The following is a 12758-nucleotide window of genomic DNA, read 5'->3' as shown; positions in this document are numbered from 1 at the left end:
AAATCTGACACTGCCTTTTTTTATTCCCACTAAATCCTAAACTACTACAGCACCCACCAGGGCACGGTAGTCTTTGGGTTAAACCATGGAAAGACAACATGTTACCACATATACATCCAACCACAACCAAGTGCAAATGGTATGACAGTCAGCATTGTATGAAATTTATGTACAGCTAGTTTTAGATTAGTACATAAAAATGATACAAATACCTAATTATTATAGCTAAAAAAGTTATAAGCAAATAAAAATAATACCTTCTGGTGGAAGACATGAGCCTCTCTTATATGAACTTGTTCATGGTCATCATCATCTTCCTCCTCCTCCTCTTCTTCTGGTAGAGATGTTTTAAAAATAGTGGTCCTTTGGGCCATCTCCTACAATAATTAATTTGACAAACCACATTAGCCAGGTAAAGGAAGCGTGAAGGACCTTAACTGACATACATATACACAATAGTCAGAAAACTACCCATTTCATGGATTTTGAGGAGCTTGCTTTTTTCTCCTCTTTGAGCAGGTTACATAGGGCCCGTGAAGACCACCTCAAATCAGCAAGTTGGGAAGATTCTACACAGTTTGACTACTTTAATTAAAATTGAAACTGCTGACAGACCTTTTTGAGTTAACTGAAATCATTTTTAAAGGGATGATGAGGACTAAGTGTCATGAAACATTTATAAACCTGGCCCATTAGCAAAAGCTCGGCCCACACGTCAAATTAGGCCAGAATTAGACTGGAGAAACTCTGATAATGAAAGATTGAAACTGGTTTGTAAAAATATGGCCGACAATTTGGAGAGATTAAAGATTAAGTAATGAACTAAACACGAGAATGACAATATCACAATTTTGATCCAATTCAGCCAAAATCTCAACCTCTGATCTACAGGGGTTTCTGTTTTTAATAAGTTCCTCTATTAAGACCGGAACTAAACTAAATTTTTTGTTCGGATACAATGCTTTGAAATATTACTAGGATTATAAAAAAAAAAAAAAATTATAAAACAACCAGCAGTGATTGTTTAGAGAGCAGCAAGGGTATAGTTTAGGATACATGCAATTAGAAATAACAAAACATCACCTATACAAAGGAAAATACATTTTAAATTATGTGTTATGAATATGAAAATAAACTTAATTTCAAAAGGAGTATTACACACATCAGAATGGGATGTCTGGGGTGGGACAAAGTTACATTGGAGGACCTGGACACCTGTGCAAAAATATTCACAACAATGAAATTTGTAAAACAGATCATCTTTAAATATAGAGATGAAGGTTTGAATCTGCATCATTGCTGTTGAACCTGTGTAAGAATATTTAATATATTTTGTTTTTACATCCTTTATGTTATTTCTGTGCTTTAACAAATAATCCAAAGTCTAATTTGGTATTAGTTTAATATTAATTTGGTCTAGATTCTGTACCTTCTTTTGATCTCAGAAGTTTGGGGGATTCAAGTCAACTTTGGGGTTTCACTAAGCAGGGTTAGGGATGTTAAATACAGGTCTGTGAGACATTGACCTGCAACAGGTAACCAAATCTGTTAAAAGTCTCAACACCAGGTGCTAGGACAGGGGTGGGCAAATTGCGGCCCGCTAAGAGTTTTTTGTGGCCCGCCAAGACAGTCAGAAAAATCCGCCTTGAACCGAGATTTCCTTCCCGTGCGTGACCGAAGATTTGTCTCGTATTTTCCACTAGGACGGCCACGTCAATACGCATGTGCAGTGTAGGAACGATGCGCAGTGCTTTCCCGGTTGATCTGTTTAATTTCAATTTTGTCTTTGCAACAGTAAATATATAAATTTCCAACTTTAGTGAAACCATGAACCCTCCGAAAAAACGTAAAATCGGTGATGAATGTCGTGTGTTTAATGAAGAATGGACAAACAACTATTTCTTTGGTAATACAGGGAATAAAGCAGTGTGTTTATTGTGTCATGAAACGATAGCCGTATTTAAGGAGTACAATCTGAAACGACACCACGAAACAAAACATAGCGAATTTGGCTGCAAACTTTCCAAGGAAGAACGCAAAATAAAAGCTGCGGAGTGTGTGAAAAGGCTGAAGAAGCAACAAGAATTATTTACAAAGCAATCAACACTTCAAAATAGCGCTACAGAAGCAAGTTTAATGGTAGCCTACAACCTTGCTAAACGCAACAAGCCTTTTTCGGATGGCGAGTTTATTAAGCAGTGTATGGTAGTGTGTGCAAGCGTATTGTGTCCTGATGTGAGAAGCAAATTTGAAAGCATTTCATTGTCAAGAAGGACTATAGTGCGGCGCATTGACTCAATTAGTGACGAACTCACAGAACAGCTGAAGACTGCGAGCAAAGATTTTGTTTGGTTTTCTTTGGCACTGGATGAGAGCACAGATAATGAAGACACTGCACAATTACTCATCTTTATCCGTGGAATTAGTGAAAATTTCATCATCACAGAGGAATTACTTGGCCTAGAATCAATGAAAGATAGAACCACTGGTCAGGACTTGCTTGAGTGTGCTGTGAATTGCGTGGAGAAAAGTGGCTTGTCCTGGAACAAAATGGCAAGCATTACAACAGATGGGGCCAGCGCTTTCATTGGAAAAAATGTAGGTATGGTTAAGCTTTTAAAAAACAAGTTACAAGCACAAGACACAGACAGTGATATCTTGTCTTTTCATTGTATTTTGCATCAGGAGAGCCTTTGTAAAGCTGCACTGGACTTAAAGCATGTGGTAGATCCTATTGTTAGTGTGGTGAACGCAATCAGAGCAAGGGCACTCCACCATCGACAGTTCAAATCTTTTCTTGAGGATGTGGAGGCAGAGTATGAAGACGTAATTTACCACAACAGGGTGAGGTGGTTGAGCCTGGGCAAAGTGATAAAAAGAGTCTGGGCATTGCAGAATGAAATCCTCTTATTTCTGGACACGAAGAAGATATCTCATGATTTTGTTACAAAAATAGGATGTGAGGAGTGGAGATACGAGATGATGTTTGCAGCTGATGTATTTGAGAAATTGAATGAATTGAATGTGACATTGCAGGGAAAGGGGTTGTTTGCACATGAAATGTGGAAGCATGTAAAATCATTCAAAGCAAAACTAAGTCTATTTGCAAGGCAAGCAGGTGAAGGCAATTTTTGTCATTTCCCTTTATTAGGAAAACAGAAAGTGCCTGAAAGTGTTTCTGCTAAGATTAGGGATCATCTGCAGAGTTTGGAGGATGAGGTCACAAGAAGATTTCAGGACTTTAAGAAAATTGAGCCTAAATTCAATTTGCTCTCTTATCCCTTCACTGCTGATATTGACACAGCACCTGAGGAGCTGCAGCTTGAACTTATTGACATGCAGTCAGATCACACTGTGAAAGAAATGTTTAATGCTGTGACATTAGTTGACTTTTACAAATCTTTGTCTGCTGAAAAATTTCCATGTATGAAGAAATTTGCTGGGAAAATGTTCTCTATATTTGGGTCTACATATATTTGTGAGCAAAGTTTTTCTTGCTTGAAGATTAACAAGAGTAAATATAGATGCTCTTTGACAGACATTAACTTGCAGGCGGTGATGAGAATCTTAACAAGCAATCTCACTCCTGATTTCAAAAAAATTGTAGAAAAGTGTGATAGGGTACATTTGTCTCATTACTGATTCTAAAATTAAATGTGCTTGCAGCTATAGATATGAAATTAGCACAATAAATAAATTGAATATAAAACTGCTACTATTTTATTTAATTTATATTTATTGATTTTTATAGTACAATTTATACCTTTTCTGAAATGCAAAGTTAACTAATGAATGCAATCATTTTAAAAGGTGCGGCCCTCCGCTAACATCCGCTTCCACAAAGTGGCCCCCGAGCCAAAACAATTGCCCACCCCTGTGCTAGGACCAGATATCTGGAACTGCAGGGGGAATCCTAAGGACCCTAAGATAGATAGAAGGCCACTATTACCTTCGTATCTCTCACCTCTTAGCCTGGGAAAGAGACAGATAACCAGGATATCAATCCAGGCTCACATCTAGATGAAATTAGTGTTTCCTCTCAACTTCCAAGTTTTAACTATCAAGCACTTTTTCCACTGAATAGTGGGGCTATGAACGGCCAGTCAAGAAAACAAGTTATATATTGTTCTTTAGGCATAACTGGTGAGTTCAGCTACCAGAATTTAGAAAGATATCTTACCTCTCCCTGAGAATTTTTTAGTGTTACTTTCACATTTTCTCCAGTACCCCAGGAGGTTTGATTTTTCCATAGAAGATCAGTAGGTGGATTTGCAGTAACGCCAGCATTTGAGGCCCAGATCTGAAAAGTACACAGCTCTGTTAGACTGAAATCAGGGTTCAGATTTAAAAAAATAAACACACTCATTTATTTCAATACATGTGTCTCCAATGAAATTTCATGATGAAAAAAAAAAAAAAAGGTACTCATTCAACAGCAGGTCTGGGAAGTAAAATTTTGAAGACTATATGAACCATCATACCACAGGCTATAGCATATAAACAGTTTTGGTAAACAGATTCAACTCATCAGCAACAAATAATGCAAATGAGAATTCTGCTGCAGAATTGAAAAGCTGCTTGGCCACTTTCAACACACAAAGCTCAAAAGTGACACTATACTGACAAAGAGAAAAAACTGTTACTCAGACATACTCCATATAAATTAACTAATTTACGAAGGGCTCAATAGTCATGGAAAAACAGAAGAAGATGAGAAACACCAGATCACAGCTATCCAACTCGAGTGGTAGCCTTTTCATTTGTGCAGTGTATGTGAAACAGAGTGGCCGTTTTTATGAGGCGTAATTAACAACTTTTCACAGCCTTATACACCTAGTCTGGCTGCTGGTTATATAACCTGGCATGCTTGTCAGTGAAGCACTTGATGTATTTTAATAAATGTTGACAAATATGACAAAGATCAAGACTATGCCTAAGATGTATCCATGGAAATGGATGGTAACTGGATTCCAGGAGACAATTCATCAACTTCCATTGAAAGATTTTAATGTTCTGTTGTCTTGCTTCAAAAAAAGTTCAGAATGAGCCCAAAATTCCAGTGACAGGCACTAGCTAAATAATGACAATTGACATGCACAGCGGACACCCTGGTAAAAACTAGTGTCAGAGAAGCTAATGCACTCATTGGTAAAGAATGTACTAAATAAATAACCAGAACACCTGGAAGAACAGAAAGAAAATCAAGATGAAAGTCTTAAAAATCAAGTTTAAAAGGGGGAAAATAATCCCACTAAATTCTGCTTATATAATATACAGTGCATAAATGATTGGTGAATTATAATAAAAATGCACCAAAGTTAGTTTTGCCATTTTTACATTGACCTCAGAAAATGGAAATTAAGAAATAGCTTAATTAAGGTTTAGACTCCATTTAAAAACAAAAACGTGGGTTGACACAAACCCTGCAGCTACATGGCCTCCCCAGGACTGAGTTTGAGGACCACTGCTTTAAAGCAAGAGAGTAAAAGGTAAGGCTAACCAACCAAATTTACCAGAAATGTTAAAATTATGGGAGACAGGATGCCTTCAGACCCCATTTTTAGCCAGATTTTGCTTCTTACGTTACAGGAGAGCTATGCTTACACTGCCAGTAACAGGCCAAAGCAGGAACACCACCCGGTGCAGAATAGCAGCTCATATTCATGAACAGTATGCCATGCTACGTTAAAACTACTGTATTTTCTGTTGGGATAGGTGGTTTGGGGGGTAAACTTGGACCAAAAAAAAAAAAAAAACCAAACACATTGAGACATTCAAGCACAAAAACAGACCTTCATTTCCTTCAAGTATTAAAATTTTCAAATCTGAGGTGACTAAACCATTAGTGAATGTATGTTAAAAGCCCTAAACTCTTATAAAAATACATAAAATGAAAACATACTTACAGTAACTTTCTGGCCAGCTTTCAAGACATATTTTGGTGTAAACTTGTAAACTGCAGATATGTCACCAATTGTTCGTATCATTTCCATACCACCCATTGGCTGATCCTGCCAAAAAAAAAAAAAAAAAAATTCACTTGATTGTTTTAAAGATACAGCGGAGAAAATAAGTATTGAACATTTGTGTGTAGTAAAGTGGAATGACACAGGGAAAAAGTATTGAACACGAAGAAAAGCAGATGTAAAAAGGCATGGAAAGCCAAGAAACCAGCCGAAATCTGGCAGTATTTAGAAAGCAATCCTGCCCCCTACCAGTACAAATTAATATTGGCTGGTTTAGTCCTAATTGATGGCCTATAAAAAGGTTTCTCATTACCAAAGTGTCACACAAGAAGCATCTCATGATGGTTAAAAGCAAAGAGCTCTCTCAAGACCTTCGCAACCTTATTGTTGCAAAACATACCGATAGCATTGGTAACAGGCATATTTCTAAACTTCTGAATGTTCCCTCCAATGTTTTTTTGGGGCCATAATCCGGAAGTGGAAAGAACATCATTTCACCATAAACCAGCCACAACCAGGTGCTCCTCGCAAGATTTCCGACACAGAAGGCCCACTCGCAGAGAGCGTCAGAAAGACCTGCAATTAGTGTTTTCTTTGAAACAACTGTACCTGCTAAGTAATGTACTCAACCCCCATATCCTCTATACACGCTCACCATGCAAGACTCCACTGCTGAAGAAAAAGCATGTTGAAACTTGTTTGAAGTTTGCTGCACAACATTTGGACAAGCCAATGAAATATTGGGAGCATATAGTCTGGTCAGATGAGACCAAAACTGAACTCTTTGAATGTCATTGCACACACCATGTTTGGAATGTGGGAACATCATGGTGTGGGACTGTTTTTCAGCATATGGTACTGGCAGACTTCATATATTTGAAGGAAGGATGAATGGAGAAATGTACCGGGACATTCTTGATAAGAATCTGTTATCATGGTGTGGGACTGTTTTTCAGCATATGGTACTGGCAGACTTCATATATTTGAAGGAAGGATGAATGGAGAAATGTACCGGGACATTCTTGATAAGAATCTGTTGCCATCTACCAGGATGCTGAAGATGAAACGAGGGTGGACATTTCAGCAAGACAAAGATCCCAAACACACAGCCAATGAAACTCTCAATTGGTTTCAGAGAAAGAAAATAAAGCTGCTAGAATGGCACAGTCAATCACCCGACTTGAATTCAATTGAAAATCTATAGAAAGAACTAAAGATCAGAGTTTATAGAAGAGGTCCCCAGAACCTTCAAGATTTGAAGATGGATGTGGATGTCCAAATCTAGAGCTCTCTTCACTGCAACAAACCTTTTACATTCAGAGACTTTCATTTCTCAGCTTTAAGCTGGTTAGGTAGTTCCAGAGGCTTATAGTTTCAGACACAAGGCTTCATTATGAATATCTATATGAAAGTTTAAACTAGTCTTAGCAACCCACTGGACAAAGCATACAGCCTGTTGTATTTTGTTCATTTCTCAGATCAGCAAATGTACTTCAGTTCTGCTTGGTTTTCTTTCCTGCAGAATCAGAAATGTTTAGTGTCATTGATGCTTAGCTACTGTGGGGACTTGTGCTTAGTTGAATATGAAAACAGTAGAGTGTCTGGTGGGAGTCCTTAGTCTGGCAGCTGGGTTAAAACTGCCATGTTATTGATAGATAGATAGAGAGAGAGATAGAGAGAGAGAGAGAGAGATAGAGAGAGAGATACTTTATTAATCCCAAGGGGAAATTCACACACTCCAGCAGCAGCATACCGACAAAGAACAATACCAAATTAAAGAGCGACAACAATGCAGTGGTTAAACTATCCTTTAAGCTTAAAAGTTTTTCAGCATATGCACGTTACTTCTGGCCTCAAGTGTATAACAGCACATGCTTATACAGTTCTTGCTAATTCTACAACAGTAAATAAGCACACTTGTACAACAAATCAAAATGTGCTTGACATGTTTCCAGTATTCTTCCTTCACACTTGACTAGTTTATATAGTGCAGAGTGCCTGGTGCCTTAATCAAAATTTGTACTGCTATTTAAAAACAAACAAACAGCACACCAAGTTGGTTACTGTTGTAATTAACAAGTAATTAACGAGAAATCTGGGTAACAATGTTGTTTTCACTAAATCTCAATAGACACACAATCTGCATAAACTGAAAACAATTGCTCAGTTAATACTGTATGCACTGTTCAAACATTCACATTCCAACATGGAAATCTTATGTTCCATTTTAGTATTCAGTAACTGCTTGAATCTCTCTCAGTTGCAATATCCTTCAGACATTCCCTGAAGCGGACAATCAGACTTGCACAACAGTTGGGAGGAATTTTAGAGCCTTGTATGTAGAAAATTTAGTTTGTTGATATTTCTGACATTCCATGTATGAATCACTCTTCAGATCAAGCCTCAACTAGGCCAATATATGTACTCTGACTTGCTATTCTCAAACACTGTATTTAATCCAGTCTTGTGTGTCATGTTAATGTTTTATCAAACAAGGAGTTTGGTTCATGTAATTTTGAATTTAGTTTCCTCTGCGACAAGCTGTGCTGGCCCCGAGATAACAAAGCATCTCCAAACCATGATGTTCCCTCCACCATGTTTAATGGTTGAATGAGGTTTTTGTGTGCTCTCCCACCCCCACCAGAGTTTCAGGCAAACAGATGAAAATTTGTCTCGCATATCCACAGAACATGGTTTCAGAAGCATCGTGGAACATTTAGTAAGGTGTCCTCTGTGGTGTCCTATAAACACTATTCTTGTTCACGGTCCTCTTTATAGATGACATATGAACTATGACTAGTTTAAGATATTTCTAAAGGTACTATACAGTTACCCTGTGGCTATTTTTGCACATCCATTAGCACTATACACTGCCCTCCTGAATCTCTCCATGATCTCCATTCCTAGGGAGTACCAGCATTGGTCCCTAATTTCCTCCATTTGTAAATAATTTGTTGTACCATGAACACTCCAGTTTTTAGAAAATGGTTGTGAAACCTTTTTCAGTTGTATGCTCTTTTGCAAAACTTTACAATCTTCTGACATTTCTTTTTACCAGGGCACAGTTTAAACAAACTTTTCTTCCGAAGAGCAGGCTCCGTCAGTAATCAAACTATGTCTGCTTACCTAGTAAAACAGGCCACCTCCAAACTCAACAACTGGAACACCCACCTCCAATTTGCAGAAAAGCCATTAACCTAGAGCAGGCATGCGCAACCTTTCCGCTATTGACGGCCGCACTACAGACTTTTTACTTTAATAACGGCCGCCAGTAAGTCCAAGTAAACTTAATAATGTTTTATGATTTATGTAAAAATTTACAGATTACACATTAAAACAGAGTATGATATATCTGACAATATTCAATTTACTGGTCTACATATGTAAAAAAAATGTCTACGAAACGTCATATAGGACAAAAAACCTTTACAGCAATTGTTTCAGGAAGTTTGGAAAACATCGCCATTAATGGCTTCCTTGCTCTTGCATGTTTGCAGACAGACTTGCAAAGTCAGGGGACTCGCTGGAGACCATTAGCCGTATTCCAGACTCTAGATTGCTGTCTACCAATCGGGTTCGGTACTTGCGGTGTTTGAGATTCTACACTTGCAGGAGTCTAGAGACCCCAGAGTCCAAATTGGCTTTCGGCGTCACCATACCGACCCGGCCGACAAAGATTCCGCGGCGTTGAGACCCCTTACTCGCTGGAGTCCAGAGACCCTACACCTGCACGGCCGCCATTACGTACACTTTAATATACACGTCCACGGCCGCCAAAGTCCTTGCCCACGGCCGCATGCGGCCGTACGGCCGCAGGTTGCGCACAGCTGACCTAGAGGGTAATATAAATAATAGACTGCATATTTATATGAGGTCTTTCTTGTCTGTCCTGAATGCAAGAGTCTGTGTGCCATTAATTTACACGAATTATGCATCTAAATCACAAAAACAGAAGAGCACTTATGAGTAAATTAATGTCACAATCAAGATAAATTTCACAAGTCTTCATCTGTAACTGAACAATGTCTAAAAATTCCACAGTTTTCAGCCTCATTTAGCCTCTACCTATCCCAAGGGGAGGATTGCAACAAAGCGGACAAACTCATCAAGCTACCTTTCCACGACCACAATAATCTTCAACTCCCTCCAGGTAGTTTACAGCCTAAAGAAGAAATCAAAAAGTATCTAACTCTTCTGTCTCATCTCAATGGATTGTGTCCGATACAAGCCCCAATGGATTTAACAAGCTCCAGCGTGACAGAGGATTTCCCACTTCCTGCCATAATAAGCAAAATATTAAGAATGAGTAAGTCAAAATGGCAAAATTGCATGTTATTATTTAAATATAGCAGGCAGTGTCACTATCAATATGCACTCATATCCTTCATATTCCCAATAAAAGGAAAAAAATGACAGAATTGGAGAGTCCATAGTCATCTCCTTTCCTTGGTAGGATATGCAACAGGTTTTACATGCAACCAAAGGGGAGGTTGCTTTAGACTTCTAAAGCTAGGTCTTATCTTTTGTGCATTACAAAGCTATGAACAATATTAAAGATGATCAAAGCACTGAACATATTGAATCAGTTTAGGTTCACTTTAATATTACATGATGTATGTAGCAAAAAAAGTTCATACAAGTTGTAGGTTAAACAAAACCTTGAGAAATATACTTTATAAAAAAAATAAAATAACCCACACTCATAACTTTGGCTGTCATCTTAAATGGTCTTCAGCTATTTATGAAGCACTACCTTTATAACACTAGAATCATTACAAAAATTTCGTTTTCCTTGATCACTCTACTTTTCCTTACATATGATGCCTGAGGAGTGGAGAAGTAGTGTACTGGTACCGATTTTTAAGAATAAGGGGGATGTGCAGGACTGTAGTAACTACAGGGGGATAAAATTGATGAGCCACAGCATGAAGTAATGAGAAAGAGTAGTGGAAGCTAGGTTAAGAAGTGAGGTGATGATTAGTGAGCAGCATTATGGTTTCATGCCAAGGAAGAGCACCACAGATGCAATGTTTGCTCTGAGGATGTTGATGGAGAAGTTTAGAGAAGGCCAGAAGGAGTTGCATTGCGTCTTTGGGGATAAAATTGATGAGCCACAGCATGAAGTAATGAGAAAGAGTAGTGGAAGCTAGGTTAAGAAGTGAGGTGATGATTAGTGAGCAGCATTATGGTTTCATGCCAAGGAAGAGCACCACAGATGCAATGTTTGCTCTGAGGATATTGATGGAGAAGTTTAGAGAAGGCCAAAAGGAGTTGGATTGCGTCTTTGTGGACCTGGAGAGAGCATATGACAGGGTGCCTTGAGAGGAGTTGTGGTATTGTATGAGGAAGTCTGGAGTGGCAGAGAAGTACGTAAGAGTTATACAGGATATGTATGAGGGAAGTGTGACAGTGGTGAAAACTGTAGTAAGAGCGACGGATGCATTCAAAGTGGAGGTGGGATTACATCAGGGATCGACTCTCAGCTCTTTCTTATTTGCAATGGTGATGGGACAAGTTGACAGATGAGATTAGACAGGATTCCCCGTGGACTATGATGTTTGCTGATGACACTGTGTTCTGTAGCGAGAGTAGGGAGCAGGTCGAGGAGACCCTGGAGAGTTGGAGGTTTGCTCTAGAGAGGAGAGGAATGAAGGTCAGTAAGAACAAGACAGAATACATATGTGTGAATGAGAAGGAGGTGTGAGGAAAGGTGAGGATGCAGGAGTAGAGTTGGCGAAGGTGGATGAGTTTAAATACTTGGGATCAACAATTCAGAGTAACGGGGATTGTGGAAGAGAGTGTCAGTAGTGATTTGTGACAGACGGGTATCAGCAAGAGTGAAAGGGAAGGTCTACAGGATGGTAGTGAGACCAGCTATGTCATATGGGTTGGAGATGATGGCATTGTCTAGAAAGCATGAGACAGAGGTGGAGGTAGCAGTTAAAGATGTTAAGATTTGCACTAGGTGCGACAATGATGGATAGGATTAGAAACGAGTACATTAGAGGGTCGGCTCAGGTTGGATGGTTGGGAGACAAAGTCAGAGAGGCGAGACTGCTCTGGTGTGGACATGTGCAGAGGAGAGATGCTGGGTATATTGGGAGAAGGATGCTAAGGATAGAGCTGCCAGGCAAGAGGAAAAAAGGAAGGCCTAAGAGAAGGTTTATGGATGTGGTGAGAGAGGACATGCAGACGGGTAGGTGTAACCGCAAGATGCAGAAGACCGGACAATATGGAAGAAGACGATCCGCTGTGACAACCCCTAACAGGAGCAGCCGAAAAAAGAAGAAGATGATCCTTGAATAAAAGCACATTAGTTTTGTTATTCCTTTTGTAAGAGGCCCCATAAATAAGGTATGACAGGAATTTCCACCTCTAGTTTAAAAGGTGGAACACACATAAAATGTATTTCAAATAACGATACATCACTACCTATATAATTCCTTACAAACTGACTGCTAGATCAAATCTTCAATAGACACTTGTGCTGAAAGTAAAAATTGTGGCTGGTGAATGATACACTGGGTTAGTGTCAGGGATGGCATACAGCTGGCTGAATGGAGCAGAGGGGATGAATCCAGGCTGTGTGCCAATAATTGACATATTTGCAAAACAAGTGGTTATCGATGGGCTTTTGGTGAGGTGATAAGGACATACGACTTTACTCGCGTAAGTTAGGGAAAGTAGGGCAAACTTGGAGGATGAAAAATTTCACAGGCTTTTAGGAAAACTAGTGTTAAGTTAGTTAAGACTAAACAAAATATTAAAAACTGAAAGAAAGGCAAATTAGTT

At 38.9% G+C, this 12758-nt stretch overlaps 2 protein-coding genes across 3 annotated transcripts in view; one reads left to right on the top strand and one right to left on the bottom strand.

Moving 5' to 3' along the window:
• The window catches only part of c7h5orf63 (chromosome 7 C5orf63 homolog), a 389765-nt gene that overhangs the window by 162172 nt on the left and 214835 nt on the right, over nt 1-12758 (top strand). The window lies entirely within an intron of this gene.
• Nucleotides 1-12758, bottom strand: part of lmnb1 (lamin B1) — a 51202-nt gene that overhangs the window by 2198 nt on the left and 36246 nt on the right. The window contains exons 8-10 of the mRNA XM_028805220.2: nt 5907-6011; nt 4181-4300; nt 258-377 (exon numbers count right to left, since the gene is read on the bottom strand). Of these exons, the coding sequence (XP_028661053.2) occupies nt 258-377; nt 4181-4300; nt 5907-6011 (345 nt within the window). The remainder of the gene's footprint in view (nt 1-257; nt 378-4180; nt 4301-5906; nt 6012-12758) is intronic.

The sequence above is a fragment of the Erpetoichthys calabaricus genome, chromosome 7 (assembly GCF_900747795.2).
Source record: "Erpetoichthys calabaricus chromosome 7, fErpCal1.3, whole genome shotgun sequence".
NCBI classification, from domain to species: Eukaryota; Metazoa; Chordata; class Cladistia; order Polypteriformes; family Polypteridae; genus Erpetoichthys; species Erpetoichthys calabaricus.
The sequence above is the reverse complement of the archived record's forward strand: the minus strand, read 5'-3'. Positions and strand labels throughout refer to the sequence as shown.